The sequence below is a fragment of the Oryctolagus cuniculus genome, chromosome 18 (assembly GCF_964237555.1).
Source record: "Oryctolagus cuniculus chromosome 18, mOryCun1.1, whole genome shotgun sequence".
In the NCBI taxonomy this organism is placed as follows: Eukaryota; Metazoa; Chordata; class Mammalia; order Lagomorpha; family Leporidae; genus Oryctolagus; species Oryctolagus cuniculus.
This window is the reverse complement of record NC_091449.1, coordinates 26,495,713-26,523,146: the sequence shown is the minus strand read 5'-3', so window position 1 is coordinate 26,523,146 and position 27,434 is coordinate 26,495,713. Positions and strand designations below refer to the sequence as shown.

Genomic DNA, 27,434 nt, shown 5'->3' with positions numbered 1-27,434 from the left:
CGTATACACAATTTGATGGTCCCTGTAAATTCCCCACAAATCACTCCCCAAACACCATGCCCTCACGTATCCCTGCATACACATGCGTGCGTGTGTGTGTGTGTGTGTGTGTGTACACACCACCCTGCCAGCTCTGGGCTTGATCACTTGTATTTAATTTTTTTCTCATAAACTGGCACAGATACCTGCTAGATATCACACTTGTACTTAATTGATACTGAGAATAAGGAAAGTCCTCTTACAACCCATGGCTATGTCAGTCGTTTGGAAATACCTCTCAATCTCCTCTACTCACCAGAATTTGGGGGGTCCCTGTGGCTGACCTGGAGGCTGGGACCCCCAAGCCTCCTCCCAGCATGTTGACCCCAGCAGGGGCTCCCCTACACCTCCAGAGGAAGCCTGGGGTTTCTTAATTGCCATTCTTTGGTGGCTCAGCATCCAGCGGCGTTCTGCTCTAAATGTAAAAAGGCTGCCTGACATAGGGCTGATGCGGGAGCTCAGGCCCCTCCCTCAGGAGGCCAGACCTCCCGGGCCAGCGGTGACCAAGGGGGAAGGGCGGCCAGGCAGTGCCCGGCTCGCCCACGAGGGGGCGCATCTCAACCACGGACCGGAGGACGGGCGGGCCGGCCGCCGCCCCCTCCCCCCGCCACACCCCCGGCCGGATGCCGGCAGGAACTACAGCAGCTGCCAGAGAGCACCTCACTCGGCGCTGTCCTGTGAACCCCCGAAGCAGGTGAACAGCCGACAGCCGGTGGACGGCTTTGCTCGAGGGCACGGGCGGCCTGCACCGAGGTGGCCTGGTCACCCTGGCACCCTGTGGCCGGCCCTGGGCGATGGTGCCCGCTGTGAGGGCCAGGCCCGCCGCACGGGGACGCTGGGGCGCGCAGCACCACTGGGCAGCCTGCTGCGGGGGGTGAGGGGCTCTGCAGGTCCCGGGAGGGCAGCAGCCCTGCCACAGGCCTGTCGACCCCATTTATAACCCAAAGACAAAGGAAGCAAACCTGGACGGCGGCGATCACCCACGGAACGAGGCTCTTTCGGCGCAAGGGTGCAGTGAGTAGGGCGCCCGCAAACCCTGTTGTTGGGGGAGGAGTGTTGCCCGAGGGGAGGGATGTCACAAGGAGGATGCCATTTAAGACACCAGGCCCCTTTCACAGCTCCTGACCCCACGGCCCACTAGCGTACAGGCTGCGAGGCAGCGGTGATGGCTCAAGTAATTGGGTTCCATTCCCCACACGGAGAGCAAGATTCAGTTCCTGGCTCCTGGATCAGCCCTGGCCCAGCCCTGGCCATTGCAGGTATTTAGGGAGTGACCCAGTGGATGAGAGCAAGTTCTCTCTCTCTCTCTGCCCTCTCCAATAAACAAATAAAACAGGGAATGGTGCTGTGGTGCAGCGGGTAAGGCCACTGCCTTAAGTGTCAATCTCCCATATGGAGGCCGGTTCCAGTCTCGGCTGCTCCACTTCTGATCCAGCTCTCTGCTATGGCCTGGGAAAGCAGTAGAAGATGGCCCAAGTCCTTGGGCCCCTGAGCCCATGTGGGAGACCCGGAGGAAACTCCTGGCTCTTGACTTCAGATAAGCCCAGCTCTGGCTGTTGCAGCCATCTGGGGAGTGAACCAGTAGATAGAAGACCTCTCTCTCTCTGCCCCTCCTTCTCTCTCTGTAACTCTGACTTTCAAATAAATAAATCAATCTTAAAAAAAAAAAACAGACTAAAAACACTTTGAGAGGTAGAGTTATAGACAGTGAGAGGGAGAGACAGAGTGAAAGGTCTTCCATCTGCTGGTTCACTCCCCAGTTGGTTGCAACAGCTGGAACTGAGCCGATCCTAAGCCAGAAATCAGGAGCCAGAAACCTCCTCCAGGTCTCCCACATGGGTGCAGGGGCCCAGGCACTTCGACCATCTTCTACTGCTTTCCCAGGCCACAGCAGAGAGCTGGACTGGAAGTAGAGCTGCTGGGACATGAACCGGCGCCCACATGGAAGGCCAGTGCCACAGGCAGAGGCTTAGCTCACTGCACCACAGAGCCAGCCCCAAGACACTTCTTTTTAACTGCCCGCTTTTTAATCCAGTAATTTCATTCTGATGACGCCCAACTGTGCTGATCTAAGCCATGCAGAGAAGTCACACAAAGGGGTTCACTCAGCATTGTGACAGTAAACACTCGCAATGGGAAACACCGCCGGGGATGAGGGCAGACCCCGCGGAACACTGCGCAGCCCTTGCCAAGGTTTCCGGGGATCTGAAACTACGTGGATGGTGCTGTGTAACGGTGATGGAGATGTGTGCCCCAAAAGGCGAGTACAGTAGGGATGCAGATGTGTTACACACACACACAGGAAAGATGCCAACTTCATTAGCAGGGGTTCTTGGGGTGCTGGAATTTGTACTGAGTTTTATTTGACCAGATTTTTCCAGGTTTTCAGCAATAAACGTTGACAAAGGAAACGTGCAAGGCTACTGTAAAACCGTGAAGAGAATGCGTAAGTAACGGCAGTAGTGGCTGCCTCCAGGGTCTGCTGGGGAGGGAGGCGCCTTCCTCAGTTTGAACCCTCTGGCACCTTGTAACAGTTGTGCCAGGCCAATGTTCGCTATCCAAAAACAAATAAATCCATCTTTGCAAAGACACAGAAATGTAACCCTCCAGGGCCGGCAGGGGGGCTTGCAGAGCGGGCAGAGCGCCTGGGGCGCATCCAGGAGAGCACAAGAGCAGGGTGGGGGCACACAGTCACCGGGCCACCCCCAGTCCTGCCTGTCCACGGTCGGGGCCCGGCCCACTCCTCTGGGGTGTTCTTCCCGGGGAGAGGGGCTCCCTGGACACAGGACCGCGGGACTGCGTCTGCCCTGTGCGGCCTGGCCCTGGCCGTGAGAGCAGTGGCCAGCTACAGGAAGGGAGCGCCGTGCAGCCCTGAGCGTCCATGGAGGAGGGCTTGCAAGCCACTGCGGAACGCGGTGTCTCATTCAAAATGAGAAAAAGGTCTTCATCCTGAACCTGAAGACTTTATTGTGCCTACGCTACCGAGAGGTCAACCTCATGTCCTCAGAAGCTAACACACGGCCGCGTGCAGCGCAGCCCCACTGTGGGTCCCACGGGAGGGGCTGTGAGGGGCTCGCTAGGCAGGACGCACAGCCGTGCTCAGCTGTGCAGCCCCTGCCCCCAGCCCCGTCCACTCCAGGAGTTAGGTGCTAGGGCTCCTGACCCAGGCCAGGTGAGGCCACTGAAGAGCAGTTTCTCCCACAGAACCAAAGGCTCGGTCCTGCCTGGATCACCATGGGTTAGAGTCCGCTTGGAAGACGGCCTCCAGGCCTACAGGACCCGGGAGAGCGCCCAAGGCCCTGCCCTGCCCCAGGGCCTGGGCCCCCACAGGATACTCTCTGGTTGCCAGAAGGGGCTGGGGGCTGTGTGCACAGTGGTGGCAGCACAGGGGCCCCCGGCCAGCTGGGGAGGCAGGCGGGAGACAGGCATGGGACTCTGGGTGGAGGAGGGGAGCTGTCTTCATTCTGGAACTTTCCCTGTTGTCTCCCACGAAGGCGTTTGAATGTTAGAGATGCTGTACACAAAACGCGTGGGCAAGTGTCTTTTCAGAGGAGAATTTATTGTCACTGGAGCACGGGTCAGGGCAGTCCTCGGGCTACGGACATTTCTTAGAGACGGCTTCTGAACCCACCGCTTCAGAAAGAGCAGCGCCTCCTAAGGAAACGGTTTCATCTGAAACGCGAACTCAAGCGTGACCAGGGTTTCTCAGGGGGGAGAGCTGGGTGTGCAGCGAGCGGGAGCAGGGCCCACCGCGCCTCATGCTTGCAGCTTGGCTCAACAGCTGGCCCCCTCCTCTGGGAAGCCGCTCAGGAGTCAGTGGGCAGGGCGCAGCACGCCCGGGAGGTAAACACGATTCTGGCACAGGTCGCTCGGGGTCCTGAGACCCTGGCCGGAGGGGCCGGTTCCTGCACAGGTGCTTGGAAGAAGGGAGGGCGAAGGAAGCGTACTGGGAGCACGGGGACTTCCTCCAGACGCCCAAGCACCTGATAGGGAACCCAGAAAACTGCCTCTGAGGCCTGAGATGGACGCGCCCTTGCTTCCCAACGGCTTCTGGGTCAAAGGGCCGCCAGGGCACGCTGGTAAGTAATTTCTAGAACACGTCACAGTACAGCGGTAGCCTCTCCAGCAGGAGACCCCACTCCGGGTGGAGGCTCCCCCGGCACCCTGTGGCACCCCGCAAGCCCCAGGGTTATCTCAAGGCACAGCCAGAGTCGCCGGCAGGGGCGGCCTAGTCCTCGTACCGAATCTCCGCCCGTAGCTCCTTGGTGATGTAGCCCACGAGCATCGCCAGCAGCTGCTGCTGCAGGGCCTCGCTGCCCATGACCAGCGTGGTCAGCTGCACGGCGTCGGCCCAGTCCAGGTGCCGGATGATGGCGCTGGCCTCGTTGAACAGCTTCTGCTGCTCGGCCGGGGGCAGCTCCAGCAGGATCTGCGGGATCGGCTTAAACTGTCCACTCGTCATCCAGGCGCCCAGAAGGCCCCCGACGGCACCCCCTGGAAAGCAAGGACGGGCGGTGAGCGCAGCGGGGCTCAGCCGCGTGCTTGCTCCGCGGGCAGCAGGGAGGCCCGAGGTTTAGGCCATCTTGGCTCCACCTGGCTCCAGCAATTGCCACCCAAGCCTTAGGCGCCACACTGACAGATGCAAAATGAAGTGCGGGCTGAAGTCCTCTCCCACAGCGGAGGGCGGCCCCACTTCCCGCGCCATCTCCCTTCATGCAGTGGGGAGGCCAAGTTCCCTCCGTGGGGGTGGCTGATGCACGCCCTTGAGCCTAGGAAATTTCCAGTGCGCTCAGGAGGTGACAGGACCCTGGGGACAGATAAGGAGATGCTGTTTTCTTAAAGCGACACTCTTCCTAAAACCCCTCCAGGTTCCATGAAGAGGAACACGCTCAATGCGGTCTACTATTTGCCTGCCGCTGGACAGGATGCAAACCTACTCCCCAGTGTGGGCCTGCTTTGCAGGGGCTGGAGCATCCGTGCAATGCTGTGTGCTGGGGGAAGGGCCCTGAGGCTGGAGTCCAAACCCAAGTAGCTTCAGGGGCCGGGCCGGTGCCCAACAGGCGTGAGGCGGGCACTGGGGGCCTGTGCCGACCTCGAGAGCTGGGCCCCTGCCTGAGGGGGCAGCTGCTCCCCCAGGCCAGCCAATTCCTGCCACACACAATACCGGGTTTGTATCTTTAGAATGCCTCAATTTTAAAATATCAGCAATCAGATATATTTAATGTTGCAGCCATCTGGCCTTTGTGAGTCACCCTGGAGAACAGTGTGTGAAAAGGGAAACAGACTTCACAGTGGAAAAACCCGGCGTGCATGACCTTCCCCAAGGGAGCCAGGCCGGCATCGCCGGGGTGCCAAGTGGATGCCGTGTGCCCTGGGGTGATGCAAGGGAGGACCGTCACCTCTGAGCAGACTTCTTTCCCGAGGCCCACGACTCCAGTCTAACCATGAGACACACACAGGACAAATCAAACACCTGCCCGGTTCCTCCCCTAACCGCCAAGGTCACGAAAGCAGGAGAGTCTGACCAGCTGGCACAGACCAGGGGAGACTAGGAAACAGATTACAAGCACTGTGGGATGGTGGACTGGAACCTAGAACCAAAAAAGAAAGGATTACTAAGCAAAACCTGGTGAAATCTGGGGCTGGCACTGGGGCGGAGTGGGTTAAGCCACCACCTGCAGCACCAGCATCCCATACAGGCGCCAGTTCAAGTCCCAGCTGCTCCTCTTCTGATCCAGCTCCATGATAATGTGCCTGGGAAAGCAGCAGAAGATGGGCCAAGTGCCCCTACACCCACATGGGAGACCCGGATGAAGCTCCTAGCTCCAGAGTTTGGCCTGGCCCAACCCTGGCCATTGTGGCCATCTGAGGAGTGAACCAGTACATGGAAGATCTTTTTCTCTCTCTCGCTCTCTCTCCCCTGTTCTAACTCTGCCTTTCAAATAAATAAATCAATCTGTTTTTAAAGGGTTGAGGTTCAATTCTTTTTTTATTACTGATTTCAAAGTCAGAGTTACACAGAGAGAGGAGAGGTAGAGGTAGAGGTAGACGTAGACGTAGAGGTAGAGGTAGAGAGAGAGAGGTCTTCCATCTGATGGTTCACTCCCCAATTGGCTGCAACAGCTGGGGCTGCACTGAGCTGAAGCCAGGAGCCAGGAGCTTCTTCCAGGTCTCCCACATGGGTGCAGGGCCCAAGGACTTGGGTCATCTTCTACTGCTTTCCCAGGCCATAGCAGAGAGCTGGATCGGAAGCGGAGCAGCCGGATCTTGAAACGGTGCTCATATGGGATGCTGATGCTTCAGGCCAGGGCATTAACCCACTGTGCCACAGCACCGGCCCCAATAAATCAATCTTTTTTTTAAAAAAGAGAAGAAACTGCCACTTGCGATACCAACATCCCATACTGTAGCACTGGCTCAAGTCCTGGCTGCCCCACTTCCCAGCTCCGTGTTACTGTGCCAGAAAAGCAGCAGCAGATGGTCCCTGGCATCCAGGAGAGACCAGGATGGAGGTTTGGGCTCCCGGCTTCATCCTGGCCCAGCCCTGACCACTGCAGCCATCTGGGGAGTGAACCAGCACATGAAGATCTCTTTCTTTTGTCCCCCCACCTCCCAGCTGCTCTGCCATTCAATAAATAAATAAATCTTAAACAAACAAACCAGTGAAATCCAAATCTCAGTGGTTAACAGTAATGTTTTGATAAATGTACCATGATCCTTGTTAACATTAGGGTAATTAAACCTAAGTGAGAGATACGTGGGAATGTATTGCAGCTTCCTGTCGATCTACTATTCTTCCAAAATGAAAACCTTATTTTTTTTTTTTTTGACAGGCAGAGTGGACAGTGAGAGAGAGAGAGAGACAGAGAGAAAGGTCTTCCTTTTTCTGTTGGTTCACCCCTCAGTGGCCACTGCGGCCGGCGGGCTGCGGCCGGTGCACCACATTGATCCGAAGCCAGGAGCCAGGTGCTTCTCCTGGTCTCCCATACAGGTGCAGGGCCCAAGGAGTTAGGCATCCTCCACTGCACCCCTGGGCCACAGCGGAGAGCTGGACTGGAAGAGGAGCAACCGGGATAGAAGCTGGCGCCCCGACCAGGACTAGAACCTGGTGTGCCGGCGCCACAGGCGGAGGATTAGCCTAGTGAGCCACGGTGCCGGCCGGAAAACCTTATTTTAAAAAGTGCAGCATGGGCCAGAGAGAACCCACCGAGGGCTGACTCAGACAGCAGGCAGCAAAGTCCACACCCCTGCAGAAAGCCACGCGGAAGCCGCTGCAGGGGGCACCTGCTCTGGCCTGAGGCAGACACTTGCCGGGTCCGCCTCAAGTCTCCTTTTTACTTGGAAGGCAGAGTTACAGAGAGGGGGCAGGTGGAAGAGCGAGATCTTTCATCCACTGGTTCACTCCCCAAATGGCCATACTGGCCGGGCTGGGCCAGCCAAATTCAGGAGCCAAGAACTCCATCTGGGTCTCCCCTGTGGGTGGCAGGGGATAGGCAGGCAGCTAGTCTAGGACCTGCTGAGCTGAGAGCACCAGTAAGCCACGAGCCCCCACCCCACGTGTAAAGCTATCCTCCTCCTTGTCAAAGTGCCCCTTTCATCCAGAACTTGGGAGGAAGGTGCCATGAAGATATGCACAGTAAAGAACACAGGGAATTTTATGGAGGCATCATAAAACTCCCAGGTGGCTTTATGCCTGCAGAGGCACACACCCCCACCCCTCAGAAAAGAGGCCAACAACTTGGGGAAGCTCTCTCTGCCACAGGAGACAAGCAGAGGAGAAACTGGGGTGCTGTTTCCTGTCCCCTACCCTTTCCTCCTTTTTAAAGTCTTTTTTAAAAAAATATATTTGAAAGAGTTACACAGAGAGAGAGGAAGGGAGAAAACAGAAAGATTAGTGATTACTATGGGATGGGACCTAGGGAGGGATTAACTGGACAGCAGAGAGGATGTTTTGGATGATGAAACTGCTCTGTTGGGGCTGGTGCTGTGGTGCAGTGGGTTAAAGCCCTGGCCTGAAGCGCCGGCATCCCTTATGGGTGCCGGGTCTAGTCCCAGCTGCTCCTCTTCTGATCCAGCTGTCTGCTATGGTCTGGGAAAGCAATAGAAGATGGCCCATGCCCTTGGGCCCCTGCACCCGGAAGAAGCTCCTGGCTCCTGGCTTTGGATCAGCACAGCTCTGGCCATTCAGACCAGTTGGGGAGTGAACCAGCAGATGGAAAACCTCTCTCTCTCTCTCTGTCTCTACCTCTCTACCTCTCTCTGTAACTCTGTCTTAAAAAAAAAAAAAAAAAGAAGAAGAAAGAAAGAAAGAAAGAAAGAAAGAAAGAAAGAAAGAAAGAAAGAAAGAAAGAAAGAAAGAAAGAAAGAAAGAAAGAGAGAGATCTTCCATCTGCTGGTTCACTCCCGAGTGGATGCAATGGTTTCTGGGGCTATGCCAGCAGGAGCCAGGAGCTTCTTCCAGGCCTCCCACATGGGTACAGGGGCCCAAGGGTGGGCCATTTTCCACTGCTTTCCCAGGCACATTAGCAGCGAGCTGGATGGGAAGCAGACCAGCCAGGACTGGAACTGGCAGCCATATGGGTTGCAGGCATGGCAGGTGGCAGCTTTACCCACTACACCAGGGCACCAGCCCCCCTTGTCTCCCTTTGGGCCCACTGCCTACTCACAATGGGCATTTCTCTGTGTGGGGCAACTCGTGCTCATGAGTATGTGAGTGTGTGTGTTCGCTTTCTCCTTTTCAATAAAACTTGATCACTTTGTGCATCTTACACATGCATGTGCTTAGATTACCTCCCCAGGTGTATGGCTAGAGCATGGAAAAATTAGTAATTCACTCTCCCCCTTCACAAGCACTTGTGCCACCTTCTGCTGCTTTCCCAGGCACGTTAGCAGGAGCTGGCTCAGCAGCGGAGCAGGTGCTGAACATCTCAGGTGGCGGCTTAACCCGCTGCCCCGCCACGCTGCCCCAGCCTCAAGTCGGAGGCTGGACGCTGCTCCTGGACAGGGTGCACCAAGTCTCCTGAGGGGAGGAGCATTTGGGGAAGGCAGATTTACAAGTTCTCTGCGACTGTGCCCCAGGACCCCAGTGGAACGCTCGGAGCCCACGAGAGTCACACCGTGTGCACCGCACCTCCCCGAGAACAGCAGTATGTGACTCAGAGCAGCACTCAGTGCGCGGCGTCTCCGGGACATCCACCGGCAACTTACTAGCTCTTTGGAGAAGAGAATTCCTTTGTTTTCTCGGTAAAATGATGCTCCCCCCACCCCCTCCTCCCACGGTCAAGAGCTGGAAGCAGCAACTGCCCAGGTCTCTGCCAGCTTTTACTCAGTCCCAATGCAATGCATACTCCCAGAGTGGCCTCTGGGTGAGGCTACGGGATCAAACCACCCCAGGAAGCCCTCCCCTGCGCGCTCCCAAGGGGCTAAGAACCCAGCGTGCCACTGAGGAAGGAGGAAACGGCCTCCTCTCTTCCCTTGCTCGTTCGCTCCAGGAGTTTCTCTCGAGGGGAGGTCTGGGGCCGCCCGCACACTTACTCTTCCTGTCCTGTGGCTTCGCCCCAATGTCCTTGAATGTCAATCCTGCTACCCAAGGAGAGAACAGCCCAGGAAGCCTGGCCAGCGAGCTGGAAACAGACGCCAGCCTCGGCAGAAAAGCGGCCTCTCTTCAGCCCACATCCGTAGGAAGACCGGCAGCCGTTGGATAGGCTTCCACCAGGTGGGGAGCTCTCCCCGCGGCCCCACACGGAGGAGGCACTGGGGAAACCCCTGCACCGCCCAAGGCAGCCCCAGGACACGAGCGAACCTGTGCTGCAGGATGCGCCTGGGGCCACCTCCAGGGAGGCCTCCCCCAGCCCCTCCTCAGCTGCACCCTAGCCCAGGGGTCAGGCCACACCCCACAGCCAGGGCACAGCAATCCCTCCTGCCCCTGCCCAAAGGACACAACTTCATCCCAGCTCCGAGGAAGGACAGGGAATCAGCCAGAGCTTCATTCCCAGGTGGAACGGGCAGCCCAGGAGGGGCAGGTGACAGCTCCAGGGGTAGCGGCCAGCTTTCTCCCCATCTGTGGTTTTTCTGCACTTTCTGTTTTCAAAAGGAGGACACCAGCCGCTGCAAAACTCATCGTAAGGTGCTCAGCTTCCTCCCTGGTTCCTTTCTGAAATGACCTGGTGCTCAGGAGGCAGGGGCCCAGACACCCGGAGGCATCCCTGGGGCAAGGCGGGGGCCAGGCACCTTTCGCATGAACCTCAAGAACCCCCCGCCCCTGCCCAAGCTGCCTGGCCTGCGCTTACCCACGGCTAGTCCTGGCGGGCCGCCCACCAAGCCACCGACGAAGGCCACGGTGCCCGTGACCAGGGCGCCCCTCCCTGAGTGCTTGACGGCCGCCTTCATCTTCCTGTCCTCGGAGAGGGTGCATAGCAGCTTCATGATGTCCTCTACCATGACGGGCATCCTGGCAGGCCCTGGGGAAAGCCGAGGGGAGAGCGCTCATGAGCAGGAGAGCCCCGAAGTTCTGGAGGGAGCCGCAGCCCCACTGTGTGCAGGCGGCAGCCCCACTGTGTGCAGGCGTCAGTTAGACGCCCCCATCACAGAGCACTCGGGACAGCAGCCAGCTATGAGCAAACAGAAGCAGCAGAGGGGACACAAGGGCTCCTTTGCCCTCCGATTAGCTGCTGACTCGGGACAGATGAAGGCGCCACCCCGGCCATGGGCTCTGCCCTCTCCTGCAGCGGCCCCTCCATTGGCTCAGGCCGCCCTTGACACACAAAGCCTGGCGGAGCCCAGGATGTCTCAGGATCCTTGTGGCCTCTTCTACGTGACGGGGCGTCTGCGCTGACACCAAGCCGGGGAAGGGCAGAGGACGGGATCCAGGCCCACTCGGGCATTTGCCTGGCTGGAGGTGGGCCTCCCATGGGCTGCACACTCGTGAGGTGTGAGCAGGGCGGAGGCAAAGCGTCTGGGGCTGGCGTGCGGCAGACTCAGAGCGGCTCTAAATGACCTCCCTGGTACGGACGTGCACCCCCAGCGTCCCCGCCCTGCTGCTCTTCAGAGGGGACAGCTCCACACACAGGACACTGACAGCCCGGCCGGGACAGGTGCTCCCCACCCCGCTCCCTGCCAGTGCACCCTGGGAGTCAGCGGACGATGGCCCAAGTGTTTGCACGCCTGCCGCCATGTGGGAGACCCGGATGAAGTTACAGGTCCCTGGCTTTCACCCAGCCCAGCTTTAGCTGTTGTGAGCATTTGGGGAGTGAACCAGCAGATGGGAGACTGATCCCCCTCTTTCTCTTTCTTTCTCTCTCTGCCCTTCAAGTAGCTGCAAATAAACATTAAGAAACATTCAGGAACCCATGAAGCAATCAGAGACTGAACACACCAAGAATCCGCAAGGGACTGGTAGAGTCTACTGCTCAGTAACTGGGTTATGCGACCTGCTTTGGAGCCGAGGAGAACCCAGAACCAGAAGTCTCTTAGGTACATAACCCGGATCTCCCGGCCCTGGGAGAGGGCACCGAGTGTTCACAGCCACCATGTGTCCGTCCACACCCTGGTCCCAGAAAGGGCGGGGCAGGGCGCTCTCCATCTCCCCTCCTCCTTCCCTCTGATATCCTTGGCATCCATGACTCCCACAAGTGCCCAGGAGCCACGTGGGGCTGTGCTAACTACAGAGGGCCTGGGGAGGCGAGGTTCTGTACTTCTGACCCCACTGTGCGAGGCAAGACCCTAGGAGAGCGTGGCCGGGGTGTCTGGGCCTTTGCTGAGTCCTCCTCCTTTCCCACACTGCAAACAGGCTTCTCCAGGCCTCTCCAGCCAAGTGAGGGGCGAAAGGCAATGGACAGGGAGGCCTCACGGGGTTGCCCAAGGCCTCGAAGACTCGGGCCAGCGGGTCCCTGCTCCAGCTGCCCTGTCCAGACGGCTCCACCGGCTCTTCCTCCTCCCTGGAAGGCAGCTGCCTTCCACTCCTCCAGTGGGCAAGGTTGTCCACACATGGACGTCATGACAACAGCATCGCTAATCACAGGGAAGGCGCTGGACCTAGCAGAAGCCACCCAGAAACAGGGAGCCGGAGGGCACAGTCTGGCTTGCCAGGTGGCCACAGCCCTGAAAAGCAAACAAAATGAGCCTTGCTGCAAACACGGATCAAGACACCCAGAGGGGCCGGCGCCGCGGCTCACTAGGCTAATCCTCCACCTAGCGGCGCCAGCACACTGGGTTCTAGTCCTGGTCGGGGTGCCAGATTTGTTTCCGGTTGCCCCTCTTCCAGGCCAGCTCTCTGCTGTGGCACGGGAAGGCAGTGGAGGATGGCCCAAGTGCTTGGGCCCTGCACCCCATGGGAGACCAGGAGAAGCACCTGGCTCCTGCCTTCGGATCAGCGCATGTGCCGGCCAAAACACCAGTCAGAAAACTGCACATCCCACTGTAAGATACGGAACCATCCGCCAGCTTAGCTCTGGTTCATACCCGAGCTTTTCATCTGTCAACTATCTAGGAAAAGAGGAGGCACAGCCCAGGCCCTGCCACTCTTGGCCTGCAGGTGCCCGGACGCCACTTCTGACATGGGTTTTCTATACTCTGGGATTCCACAGCAAGAAATACGCACACTTCACTCCCTGTAATCTCAAACCCACCCGGGCTGATAGAGCCTTACGGTGCTACTACCCCCAACCTCCACCGAGCCCAAGCAGGCCAGCCCCAGGCACAAGCCTCGACCTCTGCAGACAGGGGTAGTGAGGGGTCGATGAGAGCATTGTGGCTGCCCCTTCATGTCCTTGCAAGAATCATTTCAGAAGTTGGAGCACCAAAAGACTCTTGTGGGGGCTGGCACTGTGGCTTAGTGGGTAAAGCCGCCACCTGCAGTGCTGCCATCCCATATGGGCGCCAGTTCGAGTCCCGGCTGCTCTTTTTCTGATCCAGCTCTCTGCTATGTCCTGGGAAAGCAGCAGAAGATGGCCCAAGTCTTTGGGCCTCTGCACCTGCGTGGGAGACCTGGAGGAAGTTCCTGGCTTTGGATCGGCGCATCTCCGACTGTTGTGGTCAATTGGAGAGTGAAGCAGCAGATAGAAGACCTCCCCACCCCCCTTTGTAATTCTGACTTTCAAATAAATAAATAAATCTTTTAAAAAAAAAAGCAGATTCTTGTGGAAGGCAGCTTTGTAAACCCATCTCTGGAGCTCTTTAAAAAAAAAAGTCTCCAGAGAGGGAAGCCAGCGTGTCCTCCAACCCCGAGGTGCTTGTCTGCGCATGGCCAGAGGGGTGAGGAGGGAGGAGGCAGGAGAGCACTCAGAGGGGCACAGCCTCAGGGGCAGTGTCGCCTCCACCCCCCAGGGTCACACCCAGTTCAGACTCAGATGTGTGCACAAGGCTGACCCGGGTCATGGGAAGCCCAGCTGTAAGGCACGAGGGAAGCCAATGCCAACTCCTCGGCCCCGTTTCTTGTACGAATGCCCTGTAGGCTGCAGGAGATATCTGAAATATATCGGGCCAGGTCACAGGGCTCTGCTTCTGCAATCCAGGGGGGAGGAGCGGCTGGACTCCCCCCCACACACACACAGCCAGCCAGCCACTGCACCCCCACTGGTTTTGTAAAAGGCAAAAGCACTCGCCTGTGCTCACCAAAACTAATCGCACCTCCTCAACCGTTACCAAGCTTCCTGATCACCTGCCATTGGCAGGGCCAGGTGTGCTGCCCCCACGCAGGTGCGCTGCTCTGACACCCACGCCCCCCCCCACACCCAGTGACTGCGGGGGGGGGGCTGCTTACTGGAGTGCAGACCGCCCGCTCGTGCCTCAGTTTCTTCACATGGAAAACGCACGCACTGACACTCCGAAGGTCAGAAATACAGAACCTGGCCTCACCCAGGAACCGGACCCCAGCCCCCGCCCCCAAGCAGCCCCCAGGCCTGCAGGCCCCATGGGCCTGGGTTGTCCCCTCCCCACGCCGGCGCCGCGCCCTCGGCCGCACCTTTACCTGGGTGTGCCCAGGTTATAGGCCCGCTCCGCGCTCGCGGGGTGACCGAGGCCCGCGGCCCTTCCGAGCCCGGGACGGCCCACCCCGGCCCCGGCTCCTGCTCCCCACGCGCCCCGCCGAGGGTCGCACAGGCCCGGGCGGCGGCGGCGGCAGCGGCGGCGGCGGCGGCGGCCCTGGCTCGCTGGCCCCGCCTCCCCGCCTTCCGGCGCCGGCTCACGGGGTTTTCCGGGTCGACAGACGTCGGGTCGCGGGCATCCGAGTCCAGAAGCCGGGCCCAAGCCGGGGAGGTACCCGAGGGCGCGGGCCGGGACCCCCGCCCCCGCCCTGGCTGGCCCCTAGACTAACGCTGGGATCGCGGCTAGGGCAGGAGCCGAGTGCCTGCGGCCCCCAGGGACCCTACTGGGGGTGCCCCTTAGCCTTGCACCTGCTGCCTCCAGCACTCACCCTCGGTGCCACTCGGGGTCCCCTCCAGCCTTCCTGGTGCCTTAAGGGGTCTCTAGGGTGGAGCGATCTTTCCTGGCCTCCCCAGTCTGGGCAGGGAGAGGGCACAGGGAAGACGGTCAGAAATGCCAAGTGCAATCTCTGTGCGTCTCAAAATAAATAAATAAATGGAAATTTAAGAAAAAAAAAAAAAAAACAGAAGTGCCAAGTCAACATGGGTGACCGCTGGCCAGAGTGGACTTCCAGCTGGCCACAGTGTGTGCACAGGGGCCTCACGGGCAGAAGTCAGGCCAGAGCTGGGGCAGGGGAGCCTCATGGGAGCGAGCAAAGGGCCCGAGGGGGCAGGGCCAGGGAAGGCCTGGTTCTGCCCAGCGCCCAAGCTCCGGTGCTGCTGGAGCCCTGAGAGCCGCCCGAACCATCTCAGGTCTGAAAGAGACTTCTGGGGCTTTCCACTGCCCGCTCAGCCCGGGCTCCAAGCGGTCCAGTACCCAAGTCACACGTGGCAGGAGCTACACACACAGAGGTTGGTCTGCCCAGGGCTGCCCAGTGAGGAAGCCTCGGGGTGCAGACGCCAGCCTGGGCGTGTCCAGCCCAAGGCTCGTGCGTGTGCGTGTGCGTGTGCGTGTGTGTGCTCCCAGCACCCTGCCTGGCTATCCCCGGGGGCTGCTGGACACCAGAGGACCCCTGGCAGCCATTGTCACTGTATCGTCCTCTATCCCCATTATGAGGTTCTCCAACTCCGGGTTCTCCTGGCGTGGAAGGACTCCCTCTCTAGCCGGGTGGGAACTTTGCCTCTGCGTGACTTTCAAAAGTGAAAGTAAACTGAAGCTAATAGCCCAGCCTGCTGCTGTGTCAGCCTGGGGGAGGCCGGCCCTGCCTCTGCCGCGGGCTCCCTCTGGCGGTACACGAGAGAACTGACTCCAGCCCCAGAGACCGGGTGTAGGGCAAAGATGGGGACGTGCTATACAGGAAACCGCAAAGTGGAAGCCCCGTGCAAAGGGCAGCGTGTGAAGTCCACGCGGGTGGCCAGCCCACGGCAGCCAGGGGCCTGCATCCTGCCACGAGAGAAGTCATAAAATGATTTCCCACGTGGGAGCCTGGAAGTGCAACACAGGATACAGCTGGACCCCTCGCAAACACAGGATCTCTGAGTGGAATTTTTTTGCGCCAGCCCGGCCCGCAACTTTGCTTTGGTAATGCTTACAGGGACTCGAGACGTTTCTTCAACATCTCCGTGCCTCGGTTTCCTTGTCTGGGACGATGTCTGTGGGCCAGGGAGGTCTCCCTGCACCCCCCATCCCTTCCACATGCAGTGTTGAGCACCCGCGTGGACAGGTACCAGGCGCACTCATCTGCTCAGGCTGCCATACAGAGGACCTCCGACTGGGTGGCCTGGAGCAGACACCACAGTTGGCTCGCTGTTCTGGAGGCTGGAATCTGAAACTGGGGTGTGGACAGGACCGTGCCCCCTGCTCTGGGCTGAATGCTACTGTGCCTGCAAAATGCCCACGTTCTAACCTAATCCCCGGTGTCCTGGCAGGAGAGGTGGGCTCTGTGGGAGGTGAGTAGGTCATGAGGCTCCCGCCATGGGTGGCAGTAGTGATTAATCATGAGGGCTCCAGCCATGGGTGGCATTAGTGATTAGTCATGAGGCTCCTGCCGTGGGTGGCACTTGTAGAAGTGGCCTGAGGGACTCTGGCTAGTGAGGCCACAGCAGGAAGGTGCCACCTCTGAGGACCTGGCCTCACCCGAGGTCCTGGACTCTCAGCCTGCAGAACTGGGAGAAATCAATTTCTGCTGTTTATAAATAACCCCATGGGGGGATTTTGCTCTAGCAGACTGATCCACTAGGGTCGACTTTATGTGTATTTTGAAAGATTTATTTATTTATTTGAAAGGCAGAGGGAGAGCGAGAAAGAGAGAGAGAGAGAGAGGTCTTCCACCCCACTGGTTTACTCTTCAAGTGGCCGCACCATCTGAGGCTGGGCCAGGCTGAAGCCCAGATCTCCTTGTGGGTCTCCCGTGTGTGTGCAGGGGCCCAGGCATTTGGGCCATCTTCTGCTGCTTTCCCAGGCGTGTTAGCTGGGAGCTGGATTGGAAGTGGAGCAGCCAGGACTTGAACAGCTGTGCAGATGGGATGCTGGCACTGCAGGCAGCGGCTTAACACAGCACCTGCTCCAGGACAATTTTTCTCAAAGGGCAGCCCCTTCTCAGCTTCTTTCTGGTCGCCAGCAGTTGGTGCTGCAGCTGCCTCTCTGCTTCTTCCGCCCCAGAGCACTCTCTCTGGGTCTTTGCATCTGTGCGCGAATCTCCATCTGCTTCTAAAGATGCAGAAATACCACCTAATACCTCGCTTTCTCTTGATCTCATCTACAAAGACCCTAGATCCAAATGAAGCCACATTTACAGCGACAGGGTTAGGACTTCCACATCTTTTTGGGCAACACAATTTTATTTATTTATATTCAAAGATTTATGTTGTTTATCTGAAAGAGTTAGATCGAGAGATCTTCCATCCACTGGTTTATTCCCCAAGTGGCTACCCCTTGGCCAGGGCTGAGCCAAGCCGAAGCCAGGAGCCAGGAGCTTCACCCACATCTCCCACATGGATGTCAGGGGCCCTAGCACTTGGGCCATCTTCCACTGCTTTCCCAGGCCATAAGCAGGGAGCTGGATGGGAAGTGGAGCAGCCGGGACATGAACCAGTGAGCATATGGGATGCTGGCATCACAGGTGACAACTTTATCCACTATGCCACAACACCAGCCCCCAGGCAACACGATTTTAACACATAACCCCAGGTATTCACCAAATGCCAGCTGTGATTATTAGAATCCAAGCCCATGCATGGGACATACATGTCCCCTCCATGGCACAATAGGCCAAGCCTGTGTCAAGAGGGCCATGTGCCTTTAGGGAGAGCTTGGTTCTGAAAGGGTTGACGAGGAACAAGGTGGCTCTGTTACTGGTAATGATCTTGTCTGGGGCTTCATCACTGCTCTCCTAAATAATTAATTCATCTGCTTCCTTGGTGTTTACATCCTTCAAATATTTGTAGACGGTTATCGTGTCCCTGTAGCCATCACTTAGCAGCGCTCTCGGTACTCGCCGTGGTGTTGACTGTGTGTTATCATCAGGGTCTCGTATTATTAGTGCTTCCCCCAGTACACTCGCAGTCCCTCAGCTCCATCAGCACTCTGCGAATCTCCTCCGGTCTCTTTCAGGTGCCGAGTTCCCTGGGATGGGACGTGGTCCATCAGGAGTGGAGAGACAAGGGATGCCTTGCAGGTCCTCTGGCCCCTCCCTCCTCTCTAATCCTCATCAATTTCCCCAAAGCCACATTAAAAAAAAAAAAAGATAGAGACTCTAAGTGAAACATGAAAACAGCGTGTCTCCAGTGCAGACACAGCCTCCAGACAAACCCTTGCTCACCAGCAGGTAGCCCTCAATTTCCTCTGTTAGAACGTGGCGGGGAGCGCCCCTACCCTCGACAGTGTGCAGACTGCATGAAGACAGGAGCCTTGAAGAGCAGGCAGGGAGGCCGGCAGGACCAGCAAAGCTTTCAGCCTCTGATTGGATCCCTGCGAAGCATTCCCAGGGGCCAAGGGTTCTAAAACGCTGGAAATTCCAAGGCAGAATTTACAGATGAACTTGACAGAGCTGAGATTCACCCAAAAATCTGTCTCCTGCAAGGATGTACCAAGGTGCCCTCCTTCAAAACCTACTCACGGGGCCAGCACTGTGGTGTAGCAGGTGGAGCCACAGCCTGTGGTGCCAGCATCCCATGTGGATGCAGGTTCAGGTCCCAGCTGCTCCACTTCCAATCCAGCTCTCTGCTATGGCCTGGGTAGGCAGTGGAGGTTGGCCCAGGTGCTAGGGACCTGCACCTGCATGGGAGACCTGGAGGAGGCTCCTGGCTCCTGGCTTCGGATCAACAACAGCCAATTGGGGAGTGAACCAGTGGATGGAAGACATTCTCCTCTCTCTCTCTCTCTCTCTCTCTCTCTCTCTCTCTTTCTCTCTGCCTCTCCTCTCTCTTTGTAACTCTGACTTTCAAATAAATAAATCTTAAAAAAAAAAAAGCCCTACGCACGGATTTGAGTATTCCTGGTAAGGGCAGAATCCTGCAGCAGGGCCCTGGAATCACCTTGCATGTGCTCCCCAGGGGGCTCGGGAAGGCTGTGCTACTAGCATAGTTTTTTCCTAACTGCACCTTGTCTCCCAACTGCACCTTGTCTCCCTCCGTTTCAGATCCTGCTGAAGAGGTCTGTACTCAGAAGACTTATTTGCAGGCTGAGAAGAATGGCTTTCAATGGTTCTGTTGAACATGCAATTCTCACGCAAGTCTTTCTATAATTATCCTGTTTCAGTTATAATACAGTTTCTGGAACAATAGGACTTTTATTGTATTGCCATATCTGTTATAATAGATGTTTTATTACAGAAAATTATGGTAGTCACTATTACAATTCTGAAGTTTTTATTTCAAATTGCACATAGGATGGAAATTTTTTCTTCTTGCAAGTAGTTTTACTTTAATGCTGCTGCAGATTTGGTGTGGTTTTTGTTTGTTTTATTTTATTTTTTAGGGGTTTTTTTTTGGTAATAGCCTTTCTTTCCTGTATTTGGGAAACTTGGGTCTGTTTGAGACTTTGTTCAAAGGCAGGATGCGTCTTCTCCAACATACATCCTGTGAAGTCACCCCTGGCGTGTGTTTGCTTGGTGGCCTGTGGGACACACAATTCCTTACGAAAGTCACTTAGATCGTGTCAACTGCATGGTTTGTGTTATTACTGACGAGATCCCGACAAACTTGGCATTCAATGAAGCTGACAAACTGCATTTTGAGGAGGAATTAAGGTCAGTGACGGTGACGACAGAGACGCTGAAACATCAGGTGCGTTCGGACAGGTGTTTTCCTAGCGCAGGGCACAGTGGGAGCTGGAGATGTCCTAGCTTGCATGCTGAGCCCTGGAGAGCTGCCTGCAGGCGGGGCAGAGCTGAGACTCCCGGGCCTGTTTTCTGATCCAAGGGGGAAGGTCTTTGCTTCCGAGAAGAAGCCCCTCTGGGAAAGGGTGGTCCTCAAATCTTGGACTTCGAGTCCAGCTTCAGGCCCAGGGCACATCTAAGGACTGTGGGAAGTCCCAGAATGCCTGCCCACAGCCGTCCAGCACCGTGAGAACCTGCCCTCTCTGCCTTAGAGTCTGCAACCACTGAAGGAAGGCTCCCCAGTCCCAGAGCTCCCCAACCCCAGAGCTCCCCAACCCCAGAGCTCCCCAATCCCAGATCAACAGAATCAGAACCAAGCTCCAGGCCTCTTGGCCTCCCAGCCACAACTCTGCAGCAGGAAGGAGCGAGGAGGAGACAGGAGCGAGCTGCGGGGGGCTGGCCCTTGGGTGCAGTGTGCCCTTGGAAAGGGAGGTGTTGCTGCAGGGGGTGACAAAACACACACAGGGGGCCGGGTTTGGGCTAACAGTAAAGCTGCTGGTTAAGGCACTGGCATCACACATCGGAGTGCCTGGGTTCCATACCCAGCTCTGGACTTCAGCTTCCTGCTGGTGCAGACCCGGCGACGCACTGGTGACAGCACCCACTGCAAATGTGGGAAACGTACATGGAGTTCCTGGTGCCCAGCTCACAGCCAGGCTGCAGCCACTAGGGGCGTTTAGGAGTTAAACTCAAATGGGTGCTCTCTCCCTCTGTCTCCCAAACAAATCACACACACACACACACACACACACACACACACACAAGTAAATACAGAGAAAATCAGGGAGGAGAGGATTTCAGGAATTCTCCAGCGTGGAAAACCTTCCCACAGCCTGGAGCGCCTGGAGAGAGGCCCCTTGGAATTTGCAGGGCGTGCTTTTGATGCTTAGCAACAGTGAGGTCTCTGGAGTCTCGCCTTCTCCCCTACCCCATCCCCGCTCCCACCCTACAGGGGGGCTGTCCACTGCAGAATTCCAGCAGCTTTGGGGGAGCACGGGTCTGACTTCAGGGAGGAAACCGGTGGCGAGGGGAGCTGCTTAGCCCGCACTTGCTCTTCAGCGCCTCCTGCCGGGCGCCTGCCTGCAGTGCAGCACAGCGGCTGCACCCCGCGTCCCCGACCAGGCTTGAGGGGCCCTCACCCCAACCTTCAGGCCTTGAACAGGGTGCCTTCGGGGACAACGGGTCATCTTTGGACTTACCTGGGGAGTTTTCTTCCAAGAGGCCCCTTCCCCCAGCATGGGGGCTGGCAGGTGCCAGGCTCCTCTCAGGGTTTGGGTTCCCAACGGGTGCCAGGCTTTAGCAGAGGAGTGGCCTGCGGACCAGCGCAGGGCCTGGGGCTGCCTGGGACTGTGCAGGGCAGGGTGGGAGGCTGTCACCACTCGCCGCCCGGCCCCGGGGATCTGAGGCCCCGCAGGTGCCGAAGGTTCGCAGAGTGAGCTGGGTAAGCTCCCCAAACTATCTGCAGAAACCTGAAAGATACAGAACCCACACAGTGGCTTGCCATCATGCAGTAGACAGTGGGGCACAGGGAAGGCTGGGGACGGCGGCCCCAGGCACTTTGGGTAGCTCCACCCCCGTCCCCAGGCCCTGGTGCCCGTCTATGCATGGGGCTGGGGACAGGGGAGGGCACCGTACTCACTCATTGCCCCGTGCACAGAGAGCAAGACACAGAGCTGCACATGACGAAGTCATTTATGTCCCAAGCAAGATCGGATGTGGATCCGCCATGGTGTGCAAAGCCCTCCCAGACAACACCCCTGGTGCACGCTGAGCTGCCTTCTGCAAGTCCTCTGCAGGCCATGTCAACAAGATAAATGAATCATGGCCGACTTTTATGTCTTATGTGAAATATGGTCTTTCCTTAATCACCGGCGTCCGTCGGCACTCGCCACGGAGACCTCAGCATCCTTGGTGCTGAGCTGCAGAGGCGCCCCCTGCCGGCCACCTGGGCCACAGGCATACCCTGCACTTGAACCATGTTTCCTAAGCCTGGGAGTTCCAGGGCTGGCGGTAGGGTCCACTCACAACCTTGTGTTGGCAGAGCTAAGGACCTTTGCTGCAACCTTTATTTTTTTTTACAGGCAGAGTTAGACAGTGAGAGAGAGAGACAGAGAGAAAGGTCTTCCCTCCGTTGGTTCACCCCCCAAATAGCTGCCATGGCCGGCGCGCTGCGCCGATCCAAAGCCAGGAGCCAGGTGCTTCCTCCTGGTCTCCCATGCGGGTGCAGGGCCCAAGCACTTGGGGCATCCTCCACGGCCTTCCTGGGCCACAGCAGAGAGCTGGCCTGGAAGAGGAGCAGCCGGGACAGAACCGGCGCCCCAACCGAGACTAGAACCTGGAATGCCGGCGCCGCAGGCAGAGGATTAGCCTAGTGAGCCATGGCGCCGGCCTGCTGTAACCTTTTAAGCAGGTAATAGTTACAAAGTTTTCTTTCCGAAACTTCATATGAAGCTGAGAAAATGCCCATAAAAGTAGTAAGGAGCAGCACCCACTTCAGTGCATTTGCTGTTGTGGCCGTCTAACAGACACTTGATAGGAAACTAGGAAACATCTGCCAGCTCTCCCGGCTCCCGTGGCTTGGGAAGTTGGACATGCGATGACTGGGGGGCCCTTGCTTGGGTTGCATCAGAGGTGCTGACGTCCAAAGGGATGATTGGGCAGGGGGAGGTGCTCCCAAGGCGGCTCATCCCCTGGCCTGGCAAGCTGGCCCCGGCTGTGGGCAATGAGGCCTCCGTTCTTCTGCAGGTGGGCCTCTCCGCAGGGCTGCCCCAGCGAGCTCGGGACCAAGGGGCTTACTCCTTTCAGGCCGGTGATCCACAAAGCAAAGCAGTAGACCTGGTATCCTTATGGCCTACCTCTGAAAGACACGTGCCACCGTGTCTTCAACATCCAGGATTCATTGGTGGGGCGGGGGACAGCCCACAGGCATGAGAACTAGCAGGCGTGGGTCCCTGCAGGTCACCACAAGGATCATCCTTGGTACTGGTGCGTATGTGTTTTCTGAGAGCTGGGGGAGACGACCATAGGACTAAAGCCCTCATGCACTATTTGTTTTTCTAATCAAATAACTAAAGCGGTCAGTTACCTTTCACGTCTCCCAAGCCAATAACCAGGGCCTCGGGGCCCTGTTTGGTGCCAGCTCCCCTTCCACACCGGGGAATAGAACCGTGGCCGAGAGCAACAAGGTTCCCCTCGTGCGTCCCTCCCACACATACAGCGATCAGGGCTGTCGTGGAGCAGAGGGTGACCGCAGACAGGGCTGTCACACAGGGAGCTCAGGGAGGAAGACTGCGCCCCGAGTGCCCCGCCTGGGGTTCCTACACCCTGGCCAAGCATTCCAGGCTGCCTGCAGGCCACATCTTTCAGGAGAGCAGGCTGGAGGGTGTTTGCCCATGCTCGAGGGACACTGGGCCCCACCCGGAAGTCTGGTCCACGAGAGTGGACTCATGATGCCCTATTCTCCCAGGTGTCTCTGGTGTCCAGAAGAGCAACTGGTATACGTAGTTTCTCTTACTAGTTATATCAGTAAGAATTTTAATACTGGGACCAGCGCTATGGCACAGCGGGGTTAAAGCCACGGCCTGCTGTGCCGGCATCCCATATGCACACAAGTTTGATTCCAGGCTGTTCCGCTTCTGATCCAGCTCTGCTAATGCACCTGGGAGAGCAGCGGAGAATGGCCCAAGTCGTTGGACTCCTGCTACCCACGTGGGAGACCAGGAAGAAGCTCCTGGTTCCTGGCTTCTGCCTGGCCCAGCCCAAGTCATTGCAGCCATTTGGGGAGTGAACTAGCTGTTGGAAGATCTCGCTGTGTCTCTTTCTCTCTCTCTCTCTCTCTTTCTGTAACCTTGCATTTCAAATAAATAAATAAATATTTAAAAAATAATAATTTGGGGCTGTCGCTGTGGCGTAGCAGATAAAGCCACCGCCTGCAGTGCTGGCATCCCAAATGGATGCAGGTTCGAGTCCCGGCTGCTCCACTTCTGATCCAGCTCTCTGCTGTGGCCTGGGAAAGCAGTAGAAGATGGCCCAGGTGCGTGGGCCCCTGCACCCATGTGGGAAACTTGGAAGAAGCTCCTGGCTCCCGGCTTCGGATCGGTGCAGCTCTGGCTGTTGTGGCCATCTGGGGAGTGAACCAGTGGATAGAAGACCTCTCTCTCTCTCTCTCTCTCTCTCTCTCTCTCTCTGCCTCTCCCTCTCTTTCTGCCTCTCCCTCTCCCTCTCCCTCTCCCTCTGTCTAGCTCTTTCAAATAAATAAATAAATCTTTAAAAAAAAGAATTTAATACTTATCAGCCTTTTGGTGTCTCCGAGACTTTGGGGTTACTAACCTTACCATTACTTTACTTACCATTACCTTACTCCCTTACCATTAATAAACAAATGTGACTCAAGTCCCCAACCCGCTTGCAGTGGGATGTCGGCCGGGGGTCTCCTCCTGCTTTCTCCTGACTGGGTGCTCCCGAAGCCTGCCTCTTCCCAGTCCCTGTCGCAACCGCCTTCCCACCCCCTGCACTTCTCCTCTGCTCACAGCATGGCCTGAGTGAGGGGGGAGCCCCACGTCTTCCCAGGGACTTCCCTAAAGCACCTCAGACACAAGGTGGCCAGTGCTGTGGACTCGGCCCGAGGGGCGTGCAGCGGCAGAGGGGCTGGGGTGTGACAGCACAGCCCTTCGCGTGCCCTGGAAGGGAATTCGCAGCCATCCTGCTTCTCGGAGGTTCCCTGGGCCCAGCCAGGTTCTCAGCAAGTATTGACCTCCAGCTGCTCTCTCCTCAGTGGACTGGACCGGCCTCCAACTCCCTGCCACGCCCTCCCTGGGCGCCCCTTCCCCGGCCAGTGTCGGCGGGCTGCTTGTCCACTCCAGGCCTCAGCAGCCGGAGGCCCAAAGCCCTGAACTGATGTCTTGCCTTTAATGCGGCCAAACTTTTAGGCTTGGTGCCCTCCTCTTCTGAAGGGGGGCGGGTACAGTAGGGGCTCTGCTCCCACAATGAGTCACATGACACTTCCTGGAAGACATAGCACTGTGGTCAATTTTTCTGGTTTTTTCTTTAGCCATATATTTAGTTTACAATACGCATATGTTACTATATATGTGCATACGCATAAATTACATATATAACTTGGAAGGCAGAGAGATGCACAGAACGAGAGAGTTTCCGTGTGCTGGTTCACTTCTCAAGTGCCTGCAGGGCTGGGCCAGGCCAAAGCTGGGGTCCAGGAACTTCATCTGGCCTCCCACATGGGTAGCAGGGCCCCAAGGACTTGCGGCCTCCCAGAGTGTGCATTAGTAGGAAGTTGGATTGAGAGTGGAGCCAGGACCACTCAGGCGCCCCCAAACCAGTGTCTTAGCTGCTGGGCCAAATGTCCACTTTCTCTTTTCTTTTCTTCTTCTTCTTCTTTTTTTTTTTTTTTTTTTTTTTTGACAGACAGACAGAGTTAGACAATGGGAGAGAGAGAGAGACAGAGAGAAAGGTCTTCCTTTTTCCGTTGGTTCACCCCACCAAGTGGCCGCTACAGCCAGCGTGTTGCAGCCAGCACACTGCGCTGATCCGAAGCCAGGAGCCAGGTGCTTCCTCCTGGTCTCCCATGCGGCTGCAGGGCCCAAGCACTTGCGCCATCCTCCACTGCACTCCCGGGCCACAGCAGAGAACTGGACTGGAAGAGGAGCAACCGGGACAGAATCTGGCACCCCGACCAGGACTTCAACCTGGGGTGCCATTGCTGCAGGTGGAGGATTAGCCTAGTGAGCCACGGTGCTGGTCTCCTTTTTTTCTTAAGATTTAATTTACTTATCTGCAAGACAAAGAGAGAAAGAAGGAGAGGCAGACACAGAGAAAGATCTTCCATCTGCTTGTTCACTCTCCAAATGGCCGCAATGACCAGGGCTGGGTCAGGTCAAAATCAGAAGCCAGGGGCTTCATCCGGTTCCCACATGGATGGCAGGGTCCCAAGTACTTGGGTCTCTTTATTAGCAGGGAGCTGGATCAGAAGTGGAACATCTGGGCCCCAAATCAGCACTCCTATGGATGCTGGCATAGCAGGTGGCAGCTTAGCCCACTCTATCCCCAACACTAGCCCCTATTTTCCTTTTTTAAACATTTCAAAAAAATTTTGGTTAACAGGTAATACTGTACATTTCTACGGGTTGTGGTGCAATATTTCGACATAACAGCATAAACTGATCAAATCAGGCATTTAGCTCCTCTGCTTTCTTACCTTTCCTTTATGTTGAGAGTTTATCAGCTCCTCTCTCCCAGTTCTTTGAACATTGCCTAATATTTACCAGCCTTTTCCATTCTGGCTGTACACCGATGCATGTACATACCCACAGGCTGCCGGCGAAGACAAAGAAAAGCCATCGCGAGAGAACAAACCGGCCGAGTTTCTTTCGGGCCGTTTTGGCGTGCGATGTGCCCACACTTTACAGGATCATGTGGTGTCCACACAGTGACTTTGGGGATTTCTGAAACTGTTCTCAAAGAACAGCAAAGGCAGTGTGGAGGGAGTGGATCCCAGCCACCTGTGGACAGGTGCACTGAGGGACAGACCCACAGCGTCTCGAGCCAAAGCAGAGCATCTTTATTCATCCTCTGCAGGGTCTGGAACTTTGTTTTTCTTCCCTTCACTTCAAATCAAATTCTCGCCCTTAATGCTGCCTTTCAGAACTGCACCACAAATGCCGCTGCCTCCTCATGCATATGAATTACCAGTGACTGAGGCTGAGCCCCACGGGAGAGTGTCAGATTGGGACCAACTCCACAGAAAGCTGCTATGCCCTGGCTGGGGCAAGGCTGTCTTCTTGGCTTGGAAGACATCTAGGACGTTTGTGTCCCCAGCACAGGTGCACTGGAATCAGTTGTGGGGTGGCTGATAAAGAGAGTATATGCTAGGGGCCAGTGCTGTGGTGCAGTAGGCTAAGCCTCTGCCTGTGATGCAGGTATCCCATATGGGCGTCAGTTGAAGTCCAAGTCCCGGCTGCTCCACTTTTGATCCAGCCCTCTGCTATGGCCTGGGAAAGCAGTGGAAGATGGCCCAAGTCCTTGGGCCCCTGCACCTGTGTGGGAGATCCAGAAGAACCTCCTGGCTTCAAACTGGCGCAGCTCCGGCTGTTGCAGCCATTTGGGGAGTGAACCAGAGGATGGAAGACCTCTCTCTCTGTATCTCCCTCCCTCTCTCTCTCTCTCTGTAGCTCTCCCTCTCAAATAAATAAATAAAATCTTTAAAGAGGGAGAGAATATGCTTCCCACATCTCTTTCTGAGCCAGGTAGGCTGAGGAAGTCTGATGTGGGAAACAGTGGCGTCCATCTGCCCTGCACACACCAGGCAACGACGTCTCAGGATGCTGGTCTCACACCTCCTCTGCTGATCACGTGTGAAAGCATCAGCCGTTTTCATTGGAGATCTCAGCACGGTGCCTTCTGCAGTCCACATGGCTTAGCTTAACGCTTCTTTACTGGAGGAATGAACGAAGCATCAAACATGATAGCTTATGTTAAACACAGGAGAGTGGTACAGATTCATCCTCCAAAGATTCAAACACCTGACGTCTTTTTTTTTTTCCTTTTGACAGGCAGAGTGGATAGTGAGAGAGACAGAGAGAAAGGTCTTCCTTTTGCCATTGGTTCACCCTCCAATGGCTGCCACGGCTGGCGCGCTGCGGCTGGTGCACCGCGCTGATCTGAAGGCAGGAGCCAGGTGCTTCTCCTGATCTCCCATGGGGTGCAGGACCCAAGTACTTGGGCCATCCTCCACTGCCTTCCCTGGCCACAGCAGAGAGCTGGCCTGGAAGAGAGGCAACCGGGAAAGAATCCGGCGCCCCGACCGGGACTAGAACCCGGTGTGCCGGCACCGCTAGGTGGAGGATTAGCCTAGTGGGGCGTGGCGCCAGCCCTGATGTCTTCTCTTTCAAGGGAAGTCAAAGAAAGAAGTCTCTCCTGCAGCAAATTCCCACTAGCCATTGTTTTCGGCTGAGGCGGAATTTGAGGCTGCGCCACGGAGTTA

At 56.8% G+C, this 27,434-nt stretch overlaps 1 protein-coding gene and 3 long non-coding RNA genes across 11 annotated transcripts in view; 3 read left to right on the top strand and 1 right to left on the bottom strand.

Moving 5' to 3' along the window:
- Positions 1-98: 98 nt before the first annotated feature.
- LOC138846416 (uncharacterized) lies at positions 99-4,201 on the top strand. Of its 2 annotated transcripts, XR_011383892.1 has the most exons (3): positions 99-733; positions 987-1,053; positions 1,158-4,201. It is a non-coding gene; the product is annotated as an uncharacterized lncRNA (long non-coding RNA). The 2 variants fall into 2 exon arrangements; XR_011383891.1 differs by having other exon boundaries at positions 987-4,201.
- On the bottom strand, positions 3,582-14,962 carry C18H19orf12 (chromosome 18 C19orf12 homolog). 6 transcript variants are annotated; one of them, XM_070062023.1, is made up of 4 exons: positions 14,450-14,962; positions 10,329-10,499; positions 4,281-4,533; positions 3,582-3,693 (listed from the first exon to the last, which is right to left on the bottom strand). In XM_070062023.1, the coding sequence occupies exons 2-4, from the start codon at positions 10,486-10,488 to the stop codon at positions 3,675-3,677; spliced, it is 432 nt and encodes a 143-aa protein (XP_069918124.1). In that variant the 5' UTR covers positions 10,489-10,499; positions 14,450-14,962; the 3' UTR covers positions 3,582-3,674. The 6 variants fall into 6 exon arrangements, with proteins under 6 accessions (XP_069918124.1, XP_069918127.1, XP_069918123.1 ...); XM_070062026.1 differs by lacking the exon at positions 14,450-14,962 and adding an exon at positions 14,000-14,212; XM_070062022.1 differs by lacking the exon at positions 14,450-14,962 and adding an exon at positions 14,006-14,144.
- Positions 10,499-13,165, top strand: LOC138846417 (uncharacterized). Its single transcript, XR_011383893.1, has 2 exons — positions 10,499-11,511; positions 11,828-13,165. It is a non-coding gene; the product is annotated as an uncharacterized lncRNA (long non-coding RNA).
- The window catches only part of LOC138846415 (uncharacterized), a 29,673-nt gene continuing 17,046 nt past the window's right edge, over positions 14,808-27,434 (top strand). For both annotated transcript variants that reach the window (XR_011383890.1, XR_011383889.1), the window contains exons 1-2: positions 14,808-16,007; positions 18,698-19,343. This is a non-coding gene — a long non-coding RNA (uncharacterized lncRNA). The remainder of the gene's footprint in view (positions 16,008-18,697; positions 19,344-27,434) is intronic.

Bases quoted from the DNA above. Each gene is read 5' to 3' on its own strand.
- C18H19orf12 (XM_070062023.1), bottom strand. From the start codon at position 10,488: ATGCCCGTCATGGTAGAGGACATCATGAAGCTGCTATGCACCCTCTCC. The intron at 4,534-10,328 runs GTAAGCGCAGGC...CTTGCTTTCCAG, and splicing joins CCCGCCAGGACTAGCCGTGG to GGGGTGCCGTCGGGGGCCTT.